Source organism: Podarcis filfolensis (assembly GCF_964270895.1).
Source record: "Podarcis filfolensis genome assembly, chromosome: 3".
NCBI classification, from domain to species: Eukaryota; Metazoa; Chordata; class Lepidosauria; order Squamata; family Lacertidae; genus Podarcis; species Podarcis filfolensis.
Window position 1 is genome coordinate 85,690,176 of NC_139606.1, and position 22,115 is coordinate 85,712,290.

General features: G+C 39.7%; 2 protein-coding genes across 7 annotated transcripts in view; one reads left to right on the forward strand and one right to left on the reverse strand.

Annotated features, from left to right (window-relative positions):
- The window catches only part of LOC310758400 (uncharacterized protein), a gene marked incomplete at its 5' end in the record, with an annotated part of 84,689 nt that extends 72,937 nt beyond the window's left edge, over positions 1 to 11,752 (forward strand). Inside the window, 2 exons of one of the 2 annotated variants that reach the window (XM_083604646.1) lie at positions 4,877 to 4,987; positions 9,939 to 11,752. In XM_083604646.1, coding sequence (XP_083460772.1) covers positions 4,877 to 4,952 — 76 coding nt within the window. In that variant the 3' untranslated portion in view covers positions 4,953 to 4,987; positions 9,939 to 11,752. The remainder of the gene's footprint in view (positions 1 to 4,876; positions 4,988 to 9,938) is intronic. The other variant, XR_014545737.1, reaches the window with a different exon arrangement.
- BTBD9 (BTB domain containing 9) overlaps positions 1 to 22,115 on the reverse strand; it is a 150,461-nt gene that overhangs the window by 9,585 nt on the left and 118,761 nt on the right. For all 5 annotated transcript variants that reach the window (XM_083604543.1, XM_083604541.1, XM_083604540.1 and 2 more), the window contains one exon: positions 6,961 to 7,039. In XM_083604543.1, coding sequence (XP_083460669.1) covers positions 6,961 to 7,039 — 79 coding nt within the window. The remainder of the gene's footprint in view (positions 1 to 6,960; positions 7,040 to 22,115) is intronic.

Consider the following 22,115-nt stretch of genomic DNA (forward strand, 5'->3'; position numbering starts at 1 on the left):
ACAGCGGTGGCAATGGAATGGCAACGTTGCAAACGGTTCCCTGTTCAGCAGGCGATCATCATTTTCATGGTGATCCCCATTTTGCCGCACCGGAAGTCCTCTCTTGTTTGCTTTCTAAAGGATTCTCAGCTGTCCCTTCACTATTTTCTTGGAGAGATCTGTCTATATTTATATGACAGCTTTTCCTGCAATTGTCAGGGTGATTTCCACATTTGCACATGTGTTGCTGTGATAAATAATAAATTATTATTATTATTATTATTATTATTATTATTATTATTATTAATAATACCCCACCCATCTGGCTGGGCTTCCCCAGCCACTCTGGGCGGCTTCCAACAAAATATTAAAATACTGTAATACATCAAACATTAAAGTTTCCCTAAACAGGGCTGCCTTCAGATGTCTTCTTAAAGTCTGGTTGTTGTTGTTGTTCTCTTTGACATCTGGTGAGAGGGCGTTCCACAGGGAGGGTACCACTACTGAGAATGCCCTGTGCCTGGTTCCCTCTAACTTGGCTTCTTGCAGTGAGGGAACCGCCAGAAGGCCTTCGGCACTGGACTTCAGTGTCCAGGTAGAACGATGGGGGTGGAGACGCTCCTTCAGTGGAGGTGGAGATGCTTTGGTTAAAGACACTTCTCAAAATACTGCAATTATTTGTACTATTCATCCCCCCCCCCCCAAAGCAACAGCTGTTGCCATTTTTCAGTTGCCATGATCAGCAACAAATTTTTTTTGGGGGGGGAACACAAAACAAAACACCAGAATAGCCCCCAAACCAACCCCTTAATTTAGTTACTGGATCAATTGACAAGAATACATTACTTTCCGGGGAAGGCAATGTACACCCCTGATATCAGAAGTCAAATCTGAGTGGCTCTGTTATGTTATCGCATCATTACACTCACTGTTATTATTGTCCCAAACAGCATCTTCCATTAAATGCTTCCCAAAGTAATAAAGGCTACGTATCATATACACAATAAAATAGAATCATACAAGGACAAAGTACCAGAATAAGAAAATCGGAACACATGTGCTGCCAAGTCAGGGTAGTAAGAGACAGTGCGACAAACTATAGCTATAACTGAAGACACCAGGTAGAACTACAAAAAGAACAATACCAAGCAAACGTTTTCAAATATGTAAAATGATCTGGGGATCTATTTTGGGTGCAGGATAGAGGTGTCTGTACAGAGCTTCCGTGAAGAGAATGCCTTCGCTATCCATTTCCATGGAAGTAACCATTTCAGTTTAAATATCTTCACTGAAGGACTGTATGTTTGCGTATCCCCATATGCTTTCACCTGGGGACTGACAGCAAAAAAGGAAAATGACTGTTAAGGTATTACTAGATTAAGCCCTCAGACACGGAAGAAAATGGGAAATACGTGCTGCTTTGGTGTGTGTGTTATTAACATAGATTTTGGTTGAAGCAGATCAGGAGAACAAGATGGGTTTTAGCTTAATTAGAGGATGCAAGTAACATTTTAGAAAACTGCGAGGGAAATCAAACAGAAACAAAAGAAGGTAAAGATTGGATGCGCTAAGTGGTACATGTGACAAGCAAAATAAGAATGGAACAATCTACACTGTGTTATACAGAATCCAAAAGGGAATGTACAGGTGAGATGCCATCACCAAGCATGACAAAGGTTAGATGAGAGGGATAAAGCACAGATAGTGAAGAAAAGGAACATTTTATAAGCAGTTAAGAAAAGTAATGAAAACTAGTTTTAAAACAGTTAAGGAAGTAGAGGCTACTACAGAAGGCAGCATTAGCTTGAAAAGGTAGCATGAGGGGATTTTTATAAGCACCATAAAATATCGCTAAAAACATAATGCATTCTTTATTTCACCATTCACAAAGAAAGATGAGAGGCAGATGGTAGAAGTAGACAGACTTCTCCCAAAGGAGGCTGATAAAATGCTGAAGGAAATCAAAATCATGCTGAGCAAGTGATCAAGAAATCAAAACATCCAAAGACTAACAAAAATTTCAGAGTCACACTGGATAAAGAGCTAAAACACCAGAGGAACAGGAAATGATTAATATTCCACAAACATTGTCAAACTTTTTGGAAAGCAGAAATGCACAGTTAATAGCTATAATTAAATAGGATCCAGGATTTTTTTAATTAGCCTTTGAGATACCTTATTCAAAAAGACAGGTGGCAACCAGACTACTATTAGACAGAGAGGAAAAATATGAAGAAACAGAAGCTTGTTAACGGCTAGCAATTAGCACTTCTTCAAATATGATTGGCACTACAAAGTCAATCCACACAAACTATGCATGGTGAAGCCAGAGGACACAAAAAACAAATAAACCAACCCTGCTTCCTCTGCTCTACCCATCATATGTATTCTTGCAGTTCTGAAATAACAGGATGGAAAATGTGTCCAAATGCATCCCTAGAACATTCAGAAATACCACAGAATGCTGGGACAGCTACTGGTAGGAATGAATCTGGTTGCTTGCTTTAAGTGTGCTGAATGTATGAATCCTTACTTTAACAGCCTCTAGTTGCTCCCCATGTTAAATAAAGATGGAGTTGCTTTCTGAGAGGGAAAACAAGTGATACTGAATGGTAAAGTTCATTATTGCGCAGAAACTCCTCATTTAATTTAAACTGCTCTAAGTTTGGGGCAACTTGGCAAAGAGTTAAAGTTGGGGTATTATGCCAATACTAATGCACTAACTGATGACTCCTCGCTGTGCAGCAGATACTTTAAAATACCCCATTAACTCTAGTGGCTCTAGCAGAGCGAAGAGAATGTTGTCTGAAAACATTGGACACAGGTGAGATTAGACCCACAACTTTGGGAAAGAAAGGAATGTAATAGATGCATAGCCAGAGCTTACAGATATCACGCTATGGGTACATGGGAAGTCCCAGTTGATATGCTTTTGAATAGCAACCTCATGATGCCTGTTTCTGCCCTGAGCTGCATAACTGGCATACAGTGGTACCTCGGGTTACATACGCTTCAGGTTACAGACACTTCAGGTTACAGACTCTGCTAACCCAGAAATATTACCTCGGGTTAAGAACTTTGCTTCAGGATGAGAACAGAAATTGTGCTCCGGCGGCAGGGCGGCAGCAGGAGGCCCCATTAGCTAAAGTGGTGCTTCAGGTTAAGAACAGTTTCAGGTTAAGAACGGACCTCCAGAACGAATTAAGTACTTAACCCCAGGGACCACTGTACTTCTTTCCATCACAAGATTTGGGCTGACTAAGGATCATGCCCCACCTTAAATCATAGTTGCAAAAATATCTAGCATTTAAATTTGCGGTAGTGCCTTCTATGGAGGACAGTCAGTACTTTAATAAGGGCCTCTGAAATACAAGACCTAATACAAACCAGCCTGTATAAAATAAGACTAAAGCACAAGTTAAGTAAAAGCCTCTACCTGTGGACTTCCCGTAGCTTAGGCAAAATACTGGACTAATTAGGCATTTGGTTTGACTCAATAGAGCTCTTAAGTTCCCCTTTCCCTCTTGGGCCTGGCACATGTTAAATGTTACCATGTCACGTAGTCAGGTCCCGGGAACCACTTTCCCCATGGATTCATTCCACAGTTCATAAATAAGATGGGCAGAGCCAATCATGCATATCTTTAACATGTAATCATAGACTCTGGATTCTGCCCACAGACTACTTTGTGTCTAAGGCCTGCACCTTTGACACTACCTACAGGGAGGTTGTAGACCTTTAAATGGTACAGCTTCAGCATGGGATGTACCTACATGCCTCCCATGACATAGATGTAGTGGTTAAAAAGTAAGCCTACGATTTCATCTAGAACAAGACAGCAGTGTGTTATTTGTGGAACTTTGCATGAAAAATGTTTCAAAATATTACATGGGTATCATTGCACTTTTGAAAGACTGAGAATATCATCGTATCACTCAAAAGGCCATTAGGGCTTAATTTCACCACTAATAGCAGATTATGAGAGCACTTTCCCTAGCAGCGGGCTATCCTGTAATTGTCTACTATGCATTTAGTTGCATATTCACTCAAGCATTTGATAATGATCACTGCTGGCGACAGGCTGCTGAACTCAAAATGGAACACTATTCTGGTTTACTATGATCCTAATTACTACAAACTGTAAATACAGGCAGACATTGTTTTTAGCTAAATCAAGTATGGGGGGGAGGGGCGCAAAGGAAAAACATCCCAGAATAAGCATTTTGTGAAGCATCCTTAGTACTGAATAAACCTTGTGGCAGCAGTGAGACTGATCAGGTTAAAAAATGTATACCTTTGAATCTGTAACAAGTTTATTACTTTAGCCCAGGAAACAGCATAGATTCTGGTTGAGAATCAGACAATGAATGGTTAATACCATCCAAGGCCATCACCAAGTTTAATTTATGGACTTATTTATAATTTCCCATTGTATGAAATATGTATGCAGGAGCATGTAATATCTGTGGCTTTAGAGACATTAATCTGCCCACATTTAAGCTTCTAACAGGTTAAAGTGCTGCCTTGGTTCTCTGGTGGCAGGCTGGGGTGGGTGAGACTCAACACATACAGTTTAAAGGGATGAATAATTTACCTACCTGCATTTGTGGCTTCTATTTTAATGGAGCTATTATTTATTCTGTGAAATGACATGATTCACTTTTTACAAGATTAAAATATATCAGCTCTCTTTCAGTAAAAAGATCTTCTAATGTGACTGACAGGGATATAAATATGCTAACCTACATCAAGAACTTGGCTCTAATCTCCAAGAAAACTCAGCAACATGACCAGATTTTTTAAAATAAAAAAGCAGTTTTATACATTTCTTCGCCAGGCTCTTGAGACCACAGCTTCATTTCAGTTTTTTGCTTTCTCTCTCTTATTCTTCGCCTAGGGTGTATGCTGATATTGGTGTCTGTAGGCTTAGAAGTGAAAATAGGATGGCAAGCACTGGGCCTTGTGTTCCCTAAGTGCCTCTTACGTTTAAGTCAAACCCTGGCTGCAAGTAAGTAACAACTGATGCAACAGGAAAAAACAACCATCCTACTCAAGGGATGCAGTCCTACAAAGATATGTATGCCCAATTGCTTAGATAGCTGATGAAATGAATATGAGCAACAAAATGCAATGACTTGTCCTTTAGTGGTACCAGCAGGACAAAAGAAAGATTAAAAGATCACCCACAGCCAAGAAGTGTAAAAAAAAAAGTTTAGAAAATAGGAACATGTCACGAAGAGAATATAATGCAAGGATATAGGAAATATTTACTCTCCCGAGCAACTTTTGCATTCACTATAGTTTCAGGTAACTCATACTAATCGATTAGTAGAGCCAGTGCAATGTGATAGCTGGACTATATCATATGACCAAGTAGATCAAAGCACAAATCCTAACTTAGCCAAAAACCTCACTGGATAACTTCAGATAACCACCTCTCACTTTATTCTAGGCATCTACCTGAATCTTAAGATCTTCTTCAGAAGCCGTTCCGTGAGTGCTTCCACCAAATGAAATGAGCTAAATAAACAGCAGGGAGAGGGCCTTTTCAGTAGTGGCAGTTGCGGAGGGAGCATCACCACTTCATACATCCCCACTGGCTGGCAACCAGGATTTGGACTGCACTCTAAGTTAATAAATAAATAAGCTACCCCTGCCTGCCGCACTCTAAAGCAGGGGTGCACAACCTGCGGCCCTCCAGATGTTGTTGGACTATACCTCCCATCATCCCTGATCACCGGCTATGCTGGTTGGGGCTGATGGGAGTTGTAGTCCAGAGACATCTGGAGGGCCACAAGTGGTGCACCCCTGCTTTAAAGGAATCACTAACTGGCTATCTTTGTAATAATAATAATAATAATAATAATAATAATAATAATAATAATAATTTATTATTTGTACCCCGCCCATCTGGCTGGGTTTCCCCAGCCACTCTGGGCGGCTTCCATAGAAACCAAAAATACACTAAAATATCACAGATTAAAAACTTCCCTGAACAGGGCTGCCTTAAGATGTCTTCTGAATGTCAGGTAGTTATTTATCGCTTTGACATCTGATGGGAGGGCGTTCCACAGGGCAGGCGCCACTACCGAGAAGGCCCTCTGCCTGGTTCCCTGTAGCTTTGCTTCTCGCAATGAGGGAACCGCCAGAAGGCCTTCGGCGCTGGACCTCAACATCCGGGCAGAACGATGGGGGTGGAGACGCTCCTTCAGGTATACTGGGCCGAGGCCGTTTAGGGCTTTAAAGGTCAACACCAGCACTTTGAATTGTGCTCGGAAACGTACTGGGAGCCAATGTAGGTCTTTCAAGACCGGTGTTATGTGGTCTCGGCGGCCGCCCCCGGTCACCGGTCTAGCTGCCGCATTCTGGATTAGTTGTAGTTTCCGAGTCACCTTCAAAGGTAGCCCCACGTAGAGCGCATTGCAGTAGTCCAAGCGGGAGATAACCAGAGCATGCACCACTCTGGCGAGACAGTCTGCGGGCAGGTAGGGTCTCAGCCTGCGTACCAGGTGGAGTTGGTAGACAGCTGCCCTGGACACAGAATTGTATTCAACACTGTAGGTTAAACTAGTGTCTCATACACACACACACACACACACACACACACTTCTAAAGAAAATAAGGACTAAATGTGTTTTCCTCATTTATGGACCAACTGCAGTGCATTAGCATCATGTGATCATTTTTAGAAAGGTGCACAAAGTTCTAACTGTATCCTCAAGCGGCACTCAACAATGCACTAGTGAAGGCCACTGTAACACGGTAATGATAAATTTAAACACATGACTTGAAAGAAACAGTTACGGACACCAATAAATTCCTCATTTAGTGAGTTAGAGGACGTATTCTGTCATCTTTACGAAGCTATCCCAACAAAAGAACAACGTTAACCTTTGGCAGCCTTGAATACGGAAAACTGGGTGACATGTTATACATTATCTTAGCATCAATCATAGAGCAGACCTTCATCTATTATGTTACCTCATTAGCTGTGTTGTGAGTTCCAACAATTCTGATAAAAGATGCTGCTTGTCTGTCAAAAGTTATTACTTGCCAAGATCTGCAAGAGAAATCAGAAGGACAAAGAAAATTAACAATCACACTAACAGCACAATCATAACTTTGTTTACTACGTACCCTACTGAATTCAGTGGGGCTTACTCTTAGGACTGGTCATGTTGTTCAGATGCCTGATTATCGTCTTCCAAAGCAACTACTCTATTCCCAACTTAAGAATGGAAAGCAAAATGCCAGTGGACAACAAAAGAGGTTTAAAGACACTTTCAAGGCAAATCTAAATAAAATGCAGTGTAAGCATGGTTAATTGGGAAACACTGGCCTGAGGGCGCTCCAATTGGAGAATAGCCTCTACCAAAGGTGTCATGGACTTTGAAGAAGCATGAACTCAGGACGAAAGGGAAAAATGAGCTAAGAAGAAACCTATTTCCCCACTATAGAAGGATGTGTGGATCCAGAATTGGCCTCCACAGTCACTTACAGACACATTGTTCATGGAAGACAATCTTAGTCAGATACGAGTGATTGCCAAAGAAGAAGACTCCTAGGTAAGTGAGGTTAGGATTTCAGTGCATAGTCAGACTACGGAATGTGCTTCCACAAGATGCAATGATGCCAACAAAGAGAAGATTAGACAAATTTATAGAGGATAGGGCTAGCAGTTGCTGTGCTCTACCTCTATTGCCAGATACAGTATGCCTCTTAATGCCAGTTGCTAGGAAACACAAATGGGGAAAGTGCTGTTGCTTCTGAGCTTGTTGGCCACTGTGAAAACAGGTTGTTGGACTAAATGGTCTGTGGCCTGATCCAGCAGGGCTCTCTTTATGTGCTTATCAGGACAGACGAAAGAAAATTGTTTGAGAGAGAAAAACAAAGCAATTAGGGCAGTTCCCTTCCAATAGTGATTTAATTACATGCTTACATATTGATACTTCAGTATGCTTTTTAATTTATTCAGTGTCTGAGTCACCTTTATATGGGAATGCTCAAGGAGACTTACAACCATAAATAAATAAATTACAAAAAGGAGAAAAAGGTAAAACCCTTAGAACAGTTTAAAAATTGAGTAATATAGCATCACTTCATGCTATGTGAGATTATTCTGCAACTAGTAGGCTGGGACACAAGTGAGAAGCGCTTGACCACTGTTGAACCAGTGCCACCACCACTTTCTTTTTGTAGTTCTTTAACTTACAAAACAATAAAAGAAAAGAAACAAACTACCAGATTCAAAGGAGGACATGGAGTTTTGCTTCTCTAATACTTGTACAGCAGAGGCAATTTCAGAAAGTGCACCTTTTCTTACCCCACAGAGCAGGCTGCACTTGTTGAAATTGGCACTTCTCTATAACTGCAAAGAGGCAGGAGCCCTGCTGTCCTCCACTGTATCTGGTCATCCGAGAGGGACATTGTGGAAAATATTAAACAGGGCCCTATGTTGTGAGGCTCCAGAAACATCTGGCTGGCTGCTAGGAAGCAGGATGCTATACTAGATGGATTTTTATCTGGTCCAATAACTCAATGCTTTAAGATTTCTGTATAGTTTTTAAAGGAAGGAAGGAAAACTGTAGTTGTAAGTGGATTACAGTATGCTTTAGTTTTAATAATTAATTTTATTTGTATGCCACCTTTCCATAGTTAAAACCATACTCAATGCAGCTTACAACATGAAAAAAATGTGCATAATTACAAACATAACAAAAGTAGTCATGAACAATAAAATTCATCAAAAGGTAAACAACCAAATTGAACATTTCCCACATAAATCTAAAAAATATATAAAAATAAAGATACAAAAAAATAATACCAACAACAACCCCTCTCCCATGTGTAATTTCTTACACATAAAAGGGCCACATTATTTCTAACGCTATGCTGTATCTTTAGGTCATATGTAAGCAAGGCAATTTGATGACCCATTTATTATCACCAAACAGGACACAGAAATAAAATCTGGATGTCTTCATATAACAGTATTCCTTCATTACTTTGGATTAATGCTTTATCAGATTAGTGTTTTTCCCTCTTGAACTCAACTTGAACATCAGATTAAAAAAAGCACCAAACTGACTTCTTACAAACTAGATTACAGCAACAAAGAATAAAAGAAACGATTAAAAAACCCCCAGGTAAGATGACCTTCTGGATAAGGGGTTAGAAATTCAGATTATATCACAAAAGCATTTAGAATAGCCTTGTATACTGTTAATTAGCAGAAAGGAAAGCACCAGAACAACACTTGTCTATTACAATTGCTGTATAATTTGAGCAGGAGTATCGACCTGTTACAGAGCTTAAATAATGTTTTAGCTGATCCAGGTGAACTTGTTCCATTAGTTGAGTATCACTCTTTACTCATTTAAATCAATTCTTATGGGCTGCATTGAATGATGGCTCTGCCTTAGCAGAAAGCGCTTACAGTCACACAAGTCAGCAGCACCTGGTTTCTGCCCATCCTCTCTATTTACTGCAGTCCTCTTTGCTGTGCCCCTTTCTGCTCTGGAGGGTCCCACAACCCTCCCAAGTAGCTGAGCTTTTATGGGTAGAAGGGTCAACAAACACTGCACAAATGGAAGAGCTTTCCACAAAGGCACAGCTTCCCAATGTAATCTGCCTCATGCTAAAGTTATTTACACCAGCTTTAAGAAGACAGTATCCAGTAATTTTGGTAGTCTTATTGCTTTTTTAGGTAAGACTTGAGCAGGTTTGCTAGAAAAGCATCTGAGAATATGGCATTTTCTCTGCAAAAAAAATGTAGAAACAGCTGCTAATTTAAAAAGCCTAATTTGCAAGTGACTTTTCTGATATGGTTACTGCCGCAGCCTTGTTTTCCTGCATTAGTTTCCATTGCTTGCACAAAAAAGCCAAGTTAATTCAGGGGTCCCTGAGACACAAATAAGACTGTGCCCATTGGTTCTGAACACTGACTAAGAGAGTTTTAGCTTTCATTGCAGATCTCCCCCCAAGAAGAGAATAACCAATGAAGGCTGTCATCTGTCATATTAAGTGAAGACTTGAATGCGTCAGCAGAAGGATACAACTGACATTAAGAGGCTTTGATCAAATGGAGTATCTTTACTGAATATCACAATGATAACCCTTTAGAAGTTTGCCTCCTGCAGTTGACCTTACAACTGCCTCCATCATTTGGGAGAGTCCATATGATCAGGAACACTGCAATCTTCTTCTGAATCTTACATATGTCATGGCAAAGAATGCAAGGCTGTGATTTTGAGGACAAGGATGCAAATTTTACTATGGGATTATATTGATTGTGTATTTGCTATACACAATATCTATAAGACACCCGCACATACTCCAGAAGTATTTATTCACGTTACTTTTGGACTAGGAGATTTGTAACTTCTAACTGGGAGACTGGAAAATTCAGACGACTGACAGCAAACATTCAGAGACCAGTTGTGAGCTCTGGTGAGGCCTGATGAATTGAGTTCAACAGGAAATGTTACAAATAAAAGATGGAACATTCTCCTAACTTTAAGAGTTTCTGCTCTGTGCTACTTTGGTCCAGGAATATTCATTAACAATTAGAAATGGTTGCTGGACTTAGTAAAAGCAACCTGATAGATAATAACAGATTATTATAACCTGAAACAGGTCCAAGGAAAATACATAGCAAGTTAAGGGTGGGGAGAAATCAAACATACTTCCACAGGTTCTAACAAGTAGCTTTTTTACCATGGCTTACCATTCACACAGTACTCTGCTGAAATTGCCACTGGAAGCTGTTAAGTGCATATTTTTCTCACTCCAGCATCACAACATGAATTACTGCTAGAAAACGAACCCAATTTTCTTGCGGCAGTAATTTTTTATTTTTAGTAATGCCAAGAAATCTCAGCAAGGACCATTGGCCCTCCTGAGTAAGATGATATAAATGAATGGAAGACTAAGAAAGAAATATAGCACTGATACATATACACAAAAACACAGGCATTATAATGGGGGGGGGAATATAATCATTACTTCCAGCTGAGGCTTACATCTTGAAGAAAAGGCCTGGTACCAGCAGCCTATACTTAGGCTTGCATGAGGGTCCTCAAGCTGAAAGGCAACAGTGCATGCTGCTTGGCCAGCAAAGTCCCCTGGTGCCACAGCTTCATCTCTTAAAAGAAATTAGCCTTGTTATGGCCCTAGGGGTGTTATTTAATACTCCATATCTCACCTCAGCCATCCCCTCCCAACTTTCTCGTTCTGCCTGAGTCCCCCAAGGAGAGCTGTAATTGATGATTAGCATTCCAAAGCCATGCTTGCATCCTGTGAGCCCGTCATATTTAATTACATTTTAACTATATTCGTCTTCAATAATAGCCTGAACATAATTTAGATAATTATCTCACGCTCTCTCATTCTCAGAGTCTGTCTGTTCCAGAGCTTCCTGCGACGAATATTGCTTTCTCTGCTCAAACACATAAACAGACTCTTGGGCTAAGTACTTTCATCTTTCCAACAGCAACAGCTGTCACTAAGAAACTCAGTAGCTTTGAGCATCCCACAGTCAATTCAAAGACAAGTTTTCATCCTTCTTCTTGCTCCTTTATTTTGGAGGCAGAGGGAAGGGAAAATACATTATTACTCAGGATACAAATTGCCTATATTACAGACACCCCCCTCCCACTTACACATGGGTTCTGTTCCAGGCGCCCACACACGAGTTGAAATCATGTAAAATGGGGAGCAACCTCTAAAAAGCCTCTAAATGCACATTTTGTCCTGCTCTCCATCCCCCCCCCCAACCAGAGTTGAAGCTCTGGGGCCAGTAGGAGGATGAAGGATGTACAGGAAAGCACCTGCTACTGCTGGGCTATCGCACACATCAGCTGTTACGCAGGGAGGCTGAGCAGCCGAAACAAAACCCCATTGCACCTCCAGTGTCTTTGGGGCTTCCTCCGCCTTCATTGATGTCCTCCTCAGCCACAGGACTCTTCAGGTCTCTCCTGCCACTTCCTGGTATGATTCCATTTACTTATTTCCTGGCACTGCAGGTGCATAGAACACACATAATTTGGGGGGGGATGCCTGTATAATGTTCTACTTTTCTTCCATGCTTAAAGTAATAACCATTGTTAGAACATGTATTTGTCTACATCTGTACAGTTAACACACATGTATATCAAATGTTACCTGTTAGGTCCTTGGTGTACCATGGCAAAAAACTGGATTTTCTAAGTGTGAGGAATGGCAACAAGACAATAAACTAGAGTTTAAAGCAATCAAATACACAAAGTATTACAAAAATAAGATTCGGCTCCTAGACAGTATTTGGATTGGACTGACAACTATATGTTGTCTATAGGAGTCTAAAGGGGGCAGGAGATCAGGGGAAATAGCACGAGAAGGGGGAAAAAGAAGCAATGTGTGGGTGGTGTAGAAAGGTTGATAACATATAATTCGATGGGAGGAAATAGATGCCAGTTAGACATGTGGGGTTAAGGAGAAGGGAGTCAAACGTAAACAACACATCGCTTGAAGTGGTGTGAGGAATCTTACTTGGAGAGTTAGAGAAGCAAGTAGGTAAACAAAATGAGAGGGCAAAAGGTGATGACGCACAAAATCTGAAATGGCAAATAGGAGGTAGAAGCGTGGACCAACCTGTAGGGATTGCGGCAGGAGATGTGTGTGCTGTGTGCTAGAAATTGTATGCCAGCTGCCAAACTTGAAATGGTGAGGCAACCAGGTGGAGGAAGGGATTAGCAGCTAGCAGAAAGGGCTAGAGGCCTTGCTTTTCTGAGTGTTCCTGTATACAATGGTACCCCGGGTTACATATGCTTCAGGTTACATACGCTTCAGGTTACAGACTTCGCTAACCCAGAAATAGTACCTCGGGTTAAGAACTTTGCTTCAGGATGAGAACAGAAATTGTGCTCCAGCGGCAGCAGGAGGCCCCATTAGCTAAAGTGGTGCTTCAGGTTAAGAACAGTTTCAGATTATGAACGGTCCTCTGGAATGAATTAAGTTCTTAACCCAAGGTACCACTGCAATAGCTTTCTTACCATTTCCCCAATTCTGCCCCACCACTACTGAGAATACTTGCAGTTGGGAAGTTCTCAGGAGTGGTTGGCAGCCACAGTGGAGAATTCAGCATCCCATAAATTAGATAAATGCTTGAGAAAGTTATCTCCCAAAGTAACAAACAGAAGCTCATGAACTGAATTTCGTTCTCATATAAGAAAATAATACATTTATCTTGATTATTTGAAAACAACCAAAACTCGTGAGTTCACATGGGAGGGGGTGGAATAATTGCTCTGGAAAACTGAAATAATGTAATTTGTGCTATAGCTATGGTGAGGGAGGGGAGCATTATCACAGCTGCTATAGTGACAGTGGAAGTACATCCACAAACCCTCCTATGAGAACAGCATCTGGAAAAAAACTAAAGCCACAGAAGATACATGAGTTTAAAACATGAAACACTGATACATGCTAGATATTGTCACTTACAATTTTATAATTAGGCATTATTTATAATCTTTATGATAAATAAATATGAATTAGATACTAACTGCTATACTTCATTCAAATTAAGTTAAAATAGTATTGCTGAGTTATTGTATTTATAATCATTATATTCCACTGGATCATAATTATATTCTCATTGTGGTGTATTTGATTATTAACCTGGCATGCCATGGGAGTTGAGCTGGTGACAAGGATTGGTATTTTCTATGTAAAGGTAAAGGTACCCCTGACTGTTAGGTCCAGTCGCGGACGACTGGGGTTGTGCGCTCATCTCGCTCTACAGTGGTACCTCGGGTTACATACGCTTTAGGTTACAGACTCCGTTAACCCAGAAATATTACCTTGGGTTAAGAACTTTGCTTCAGGATGAGAACAGAAATCGTGCAGCAGCGGCGCGGCGGCAGCGGGAGGCCCCATTAACTAAAGTGGTGCTTCAGGTTAAGAACAGTTTCAGGTTAAGAACGAACCTCTGGAACGAATTAAGTACTTAATCCGAGGTACCACTGTATAGGCCGAGGGAGCTGGTGTTTGTCCACACACAGCTTCCAGGTCATGTGGCCAGCATGACTAAGCCACTTCTGGGTACTAATCTATAATTAATCTGATTAAGGAAATATGAAGATGAGATGACACTGGATAACTTATGGGTTTGATCAGGCTTTTAAATAAATAAACAAATAATGTAACATAAAATACTGAAATGAATCTTTCTTTTTGATGTATGTGTGGATTAATTTAATTATTGTTCTCATTGATAACAGATCAAGATGATAATATATAATCCAGATATGTGTTTTTATATATAAGCACACATACACATATATCTACATATACAGATAGATAACATATTTTTTTTACAAGAGCTCCGTACGTGATCAGTCCATTTTTTTTTAAAAAACCAATTTTTAGGATTTCCTAAAATTTATTTATTTATATTAGATTTATATAGCAATAATTTTAGCAAATACTAGCAAATAATTCTCTATAGCAAGATTACTTTGTTTGACACACCTGTAAGGTAACAGCTTAAAAGCATATGGGAGGGTTGGGGGACAGAAATTACCACATTTTAAGTAATATGAAAAAGGATGGATGCAAAGCTGTCTTTCAATGAACAGAAAGGCTCCACTCATTTGTAAAATAGACAAATAATACAGTGGAGGCTATTCCCTCTTCTGCCCACTGGCAATTCCCAACACTGTTCTGGAGGATTCCTTAACCTCTGGAGCAGGTTTTAGGGGGCACAGGAAATTGGTGGGTGAGCTGGTGAAAACTGCCACTTCCCTTCCACTCATAAATAATGTGGCTCCAAACCATTTCCACTAAAACGAGGGAGAGGGCAGTAAGACCATTAAGTTTAGGGCATAAAATTACCTAACTGCACCACTGGATGACAGTCAAACCATATATTTTGGAAAGCAGCCGGAATACGTATATTGATCTCCCTTTTGAGCTGTTAAGAGAAACTGGAAAATGTCGTCTAATGGGAACATAAATATACATTCTATTGATGTGACAATGAACTAATATGACTCCCTGTACTAATTAAAAATACAGAACAGAAGATCATAAATGATAATAAAGGTAACTAAAGATGCATAATCAGTGTTCTGAAGAAAATGTAATATGAACAAGCATCTCACATTGTTAGAGGTGTTATACTTACATGACTGGCTTATGCATCAATTATTAAGATAGTTGCTTAACAAAAACAAAAACCTAAAGAGAAATATTCAGTTCCCAAATGACTCCAAGTGTTAAACATGCCAACAACTGTGGCATTCCAATAAATGTTACTTCTTCCGTCTCTGGCAATGAAACCAGCATAGCAAAATCTCTGCCTATATATTCTCAGAGGAGTTAGCAATTAGTCTTTCTTGGACTAATTTATTTTTAATACATTTCTATCAGATTCATGCATGGAAGCGGCTGTTTCTCTTTAAAATACTCAGAACAACATAGGGAAGCAATTTACTTAAAATGAAAGAACAAATAGGCAGCTAAATAATTACAGCTGAGGTATCTGTTCACCTATGCATTTGTGTAGCAAATAATATCATGGTCTGTGGAGATCTTGATGTTACCCTGGCCCTAGTTTTTAAAGGTTTTCAATGAGAAATGTCTGCTTAGAAACTTGAACTCTTGCTAGATACAGACAAAAATATTCAATGTCAGATTCCTGACTATCAATCAGGTACTGATTAATGTATTTTTATACAGCATCATTAAAATATATGGAACTTTAAAACATAAATAAAACAAACCAATCACTGTCCCAAGGACTTACAATCTGACATTGGGGAAGATAACAGAGGGAGGAAAGGGTAAGTTTAGATTTCATTGCATTTATTTATTTGATTATCCACTTTGTAAACTGACCTGCATCACATCAGTGTGATCCCAGGACATTTTCCAATGATGAACAAAATCCAATGATACATAAAATTAAAAACAACCCTATTAATATAAGCAAACAACAGAGCATCATCATCAGAACAATAAAGCCCCAAAGTGGTTAATAATCTGATCCAGCTGGCAATGAGGGGGAATGCAAAGACTTTCAGAAAAGGGAGGCTTGGGCAGAGAGCACTGCAGGCAAATAAATTGGGCTCCCTTTTCCTTCAGGCCTTCATGGAATCATAGAACTGTAGAGATGGGACTCCAAGGGCAATACAGTCCAACCCCCTGCAATGCATGAATCCTGTCCCTCGGTGGGCTTGAACCACCAACCTTTTGGTTAACAGCCAGACACACTGATCTGTTCAGAACTTGCAATGCACCAAGCCAGGGAGAAGAAGACCACCAGCCAGGGATTGTGCTCCATCAGGGGCTTGCTTCTAAGGCAAGCAGAAAAACAGGAGCCCATGCTGGGCCACTGCACCTAACAGTATTTGGTTTAGTGAGTCAAAGGTTGTGTGGGTGTAACTTTAACTTTTGTCTAAGTTGTTGTGCTAATGTTTTACAGAAGACAAACTCTTACAGAAACGCTCCCTCTTTAATTCCTGCATCTCCCATCTCCTCATAAGATATCTCTCATAATTTGCACATGGATTCAAAGCTAAATGTTTACATTTTTGTAAAAAGAGGGAACCTACAATCATCAATAACATACTTTTTTGTGTGAAACTGTCACAAAGTTTTATGGTGCATGATTTACAACAGAAATAAAACGTGGAACTGATAGTGCATATTTATTACAACGGAAAATCCAACATAAAAGATTTAATGAAGTCTATACTGACTTCCCTGGCATTTTTTATAAAGCTGCTCATGTAATAATAATGATGACACCATTTTAAAATGGTATTTTGATTAATTCAGGAAAGAGTAAAATGTGTAAAACACAAAACTCATAATGAACAAAATTTATACACCCAAATATCAGGACCTTTTGATACTAAATGTTTTACAATTATAACCTGGACCTTTGAAATTGGGAACATCTTGGAAAAACCATGGTTTTACACAAACATAAATACATGTATGAAATCTTAGATAAATTTAATAATGTAACCCTGGAAATAATACAATTCATCACATTTTCTGCCACAAGAACTCAAACAAATCAATTATCTGAGCATATATGCAAATACAAATACAGTGGTACCTCGGGTTACATACGCTTCAGGTTACATGCGCTTCAGGTTACAGACTCCGCTAACCCATAAATAGTGCTTCAGGTTGAGAACAGAAATCGTGCTCTGGCAGCGTGGCGGCAGCAGGAGGCCCCATTAGCTAAAGTGGTGCTTCAGGTTAAGAACAGTTTCAGGTTAAGAACGAACCTCTGGAACGAATTAAGTACTTAACCCGAGGTACCACTGTACAGCAGTATAAAATAGTCATCCACCTTGTGCTACAGTTGAGTCTCAAATCCCCCCCACCTCAATTATCTAATCTCATGCAACACTTGCCCTTCACATTGTGTTTTGGGGGCTGCATGGTGTAGTTTAAACCATAGCACTATTTTGGAAGTCTAAGCTGAGGCTGCCTTCTCTCATCTAACTAAAGAAGATAGTAGTTGCTTAAGGCTGCAATACTATAGACACTTTCCTGAGAGTAAGCCATTGTGAAGAAACTGGAGCTTACTTCCATGGACAGGATTGTGTGGTAAAACTAAACTAATTGCTCAGACTAAGTAACTGGTTTCAAATTTTGCAGGTTTAGAGGGAGCAGTACCCTCCCACCCTCTGACCAGTTTCCATGTCTGTGGTCTGCTGAGAATGACATCGTGCATGTCAAGTCAGAACAGTGAGAGAACTGTTATGGCAGCTCTCCTTCAGAGGCTCAATGATGCTCATGTCAAGTTATCTTCTGAAAGTGATCTGTTTTAATACACCATGTATTACAGTATTTTGATGCCATTACCCTATTAGAGGCAGATGGGGCGCGTCAACATGGGAAGGTAGCCGATCTTGGAGAAAGTAAACTCTGATCCTAAACCTCTGCTGCCTTGTGGGATCTCTTCATGAGAAGAAAAGGCTAAGGCAGTGGGTTTTTTTTCAAAGAGGGCCAAATTTGATGAAGTGAAGGGCCGTGAGGGCCGACCAAAGGGACAACCATAGTTGCTGACCTTTTTTTAGGGTTGAAGTTGTTGAGGTTTTTTTTTAGGATTTTAACCCAGGAAATAAACTGCCACAGGAGCCAGATTAAACCGACCGGCAGACCAGATTAGGCCCCTAAAATGGACTTTGGACATGCCTGGGCTAAGTAGTAAACCCTACACAAATCCAGAGTGGAATCCCTAAGAAAGCTGGACGGCACCTTATATGCCTCCTTCCAGCAAAGATGGCGCCAAACGTATTGCTCTGCTTTCCTTTGAACCACATCAGCGAGGCCAAGAGCAGAGTCTTGTCGTCTGGGCAGACCAGGACCTCTATATACACACCCCAGGGAGGTCACTTCACTTCTGGAAGTGCACTCCATTGTCTCTTGAGACAGACAAATGCTGCCGCCAACAATACTATTGGCCTTTGAGGATAAGCCAGGTAGAAATATAAATACAGAACCATGTTTTTTTTTAGTCTTTCGTTAACTTGTTGCTCATTTCTCCTCATGCAGCCAGCAAAAAAAAATTAAAAAAAATATTAGGGAGAGTTCTTCCTCGTTTATCTGCAACTAGGGTAAGTAACACAAGATTGTTATAAATCTAGCCCAAGTGATCTCCACTACAATTAAAACAAAAGATATAGTTGCCACAAAATGAGCTGACAGCATTTTAGATGGACCTACCCCACCCTTTTAATCAGTCTCCTTTGTTGTTTTACCAGGCTACATGTTATTTATCAATACTTTCTTTTACATTCCCTTGGGGTGCTATTCCATAGCCTGGCCATAAAAACTTCACAGTGAGAGCAACTGCCCCTCCATTACTGTTGGTAGCATCTAATTGATATGTCAAACCACTAAGGAATGCAGTAAATTGTAGCACCGCCTCCAAATGGAAAATAAACAAGTCAAAAGATAAACAAGCACCTGAATTTTGCAAAATGTGTAACACAGTAGTTTGTTAATGATTCATACCCAAGCACTGGTTAACCTAAACTTAGGAAAGACGACAACTCGGTTTATGATACAATTTTCATCAAGACTGAACGGCACAAATGGTGACCCAAGCAAGCATTCTTAGGACTACACCAGAGCCCTGAACATTTCTTTCCATAACTTCATACAACCTTAGTTTAACATCTTTTTTATGCCTACACAGGTATGTCTGGTGGTATGTCACATATGTTTGGGTTAAATATATGAACACGACACCTTATGTTCACCAAACCTATGTGTTTATGTGCTGACATAACAAATCTTGGGGCTACTAAAAAGCTTTTGGTCCCTAAATAAACCTCCCTTCTCTTACACAACTATCCCCACTCCCCTTTCCAAGGGGCATGAATGTCACCTTGCTCATTCTATCCCCTCAACCCTGTGAAGACAGTGTGAGGCACCAAAATTACACATAGTGAATACTAACTAGTTTGGAGAATTCAAAATGGTTTTGAAATTGGCTCAAACTGTGTTAATCATGGAAAACAGAAAGTGTGGATATAATTATTTGAAGGCATTCCTGTTTATCCAGGCCTTTGATGGCTTATAGATAACACTGAAATTAGTAAATGTGAGAGTATCTGCTTTTAGATGTTTCCAGATGTTCTAAATGTTTTAGATAGTTTTAAATGGTTTTTAGATTATTTAAATATGTTTCATTTTCATTTTATTTTAAACGGAATTGTTTTAAAATTGAAAGGGAAATACATGCATGGGAGGGCACAGAATGTAGGGGGTGAATGTGCAGTCCTTACACAGATGTGTCCTTTAGACTACAACTTCCATCAGCCCCAGCCAGCATTGGCACTAAGCTGAGGAAGGAAGGCCTAACAGATGCGAATGCGAAAGCACTTTGAGGATGTCACCACACCCCGACGTAGAAACTTTCCCCCATTTTGGAAGAGGCTGTAGTTCGAATATACAATTTTCTGAACCGCAATAAAAAGGATATACATTGAACTGGAAGTCTATGGATAAAGGGGAAAAAATGATTTAGAGTCCAAGGTATGAGAAAAGATTAAAAACTAAATAGTGCCTTCAATTTGTTAAGCTGGTGGGGGGAACAGGATGAATGTCTATAAGTTCAATATTTCAAGAGTGTGAATTCAAAAGGGAAGAGGGACTGCTGGAGATGCAAAGGAAAATAGTGAACTGCAATAAGGTGAAGGGGGGAAATCTACTAATGACAGCTATCTTTTAAATTATGGAATAGCTTCCCACGGGAAGTAGTGAAAGCCATATCGTCTGAGACATATGAAACTGGACTGACAATAAAACTCTAGAAAATATACTGTAAGGAATAATCTCAGAATAAACCCACAGGGAAAAGTTGAAGACCTAATAATTCTTTTACTTCTCTGATTTCTATGATTCATGTATTTAATTTGTCCTGGTAAAACCTACCTAGAATGAATCAATAGTTTAATATTGTGTAAGTTTTACTACATTTTGCCAGACAGGTGGATGGTGGTAGGAAAGCCGCAGAAATTACACAACAGCAGTTAGTAAAACAGAGTGCAAATAATGTCCTAATTAGAACAAATACTGTTTAATGAAATGCAAGGCCTTGCCTAAAAGATTTCACAGAGCTTTCATTTGATTATTTATTATTGAGGACAGACTTTGAATGAAAAATCTATCTAGCATTTGCTCTTTGGACAGCTTCTGCTAAAAATGATGTTAAATAAAATGTAACAATTACCATAACATTTAACATCCAGCATTCACATTTGAACACCGCCTCCAATAAACTGAAAGGTAGCCCTACTGGATTATTAATATGTGGAGCTGATTTTTGAGAAAAGAAGGTATGCTCTTTGGAATGAAGTCCTAATAGATGCTGATGAAATTCAAAGATGTATAATTAAAGATGCCCTACTCATATTATGCTACTCCTGTCGAATTCCACACAGAAGTTCTTCCACAGTCAGATAAATGAATTTATATGTCTCTACTCTAACTTCCATTCTATGGAACTATTTTGGCTGGCTGGCTCACTTTGCTTTACAAAAGGAAGTCAGGGTTTTTTCCATGCTGACATTGGGATAAAAGGTTTCAGCTTTTGAAATTCTGGGGTTGATACCTAATTTGAAGGTAATTGTTGTTCTGAAAATTTGGGTCATTTCAGATTTAATGCACATAAATGAATCCCATTATTCATGCATTTCCTTGCATGCTCTGTATGATGATAATGGTTTAGAGAAACCATTGTATGGATTAGACCAGTTCCTGAAGAATATGGTTACTAAGTATGATGGTTATGCATTTCATTCAGCATAAGAGGAACTATGCTGGAGAACATGATTGGGAGAGTGCTGTTGTGCTTACGTTCTGCTTCCAGTCAACCACTGTGGGAGTAGAATGCTTGAATAGATGGGCCTTTGGTCTGATTCATCAAGGGTCGTCTTGTTTTCCTGGTTGCTGCTACATCTGAACTGTCAAACTTTGATTGCATATGTCCTATATAAACCAGGAGCATGCAAGCGAACGATTCATTCATGGGCTTGGCCTTTCACCCTGAACTGAATGCATGGGATCAGAGCATATGAGCATCAGAGCATATCAATCAATTAAATGGATATAGCTCTTGATTGTAAAAAGCACAGGTATGTTGTAGTATTAAGTAGAATGAAATGAAGGTGAGTTGAACGTTAAGGAAATTGAAGAACTACGAATGCAGATCTTCTCTGTGGTGAACTGTTCCCCAAAAAAGTGTCTTCCTCTTCACTTCTAAGAACAGAAAATGCCCTTTGGGAGTATATGGTTTAACTGAGTGTTTTTATAATGTAGGAAGAGAGAATTTAAGTGTGCCTGTCCCTTGAGCCTGGAAGATGAATGATTTGCTGTACTTGAATTTATTTCATGCACATTTCTCTAATTTTCTACCACTGAGGAAGACTAGCAAGCTGAAATGCATCCAGCAAGTGAGGCTTTGATGAGAGAGTTCTACAGTGACAATTCTGCTTACCGGTACATGTTAAAATAATAAATGTGTAGCTTGCCATTTCTGCATCAGTAGAGTTCTGAGTTGACAGCCTTAATCTATCTTGGTCTGACATAAAACAATTTACAACATTGTATTTTATATGTATTTA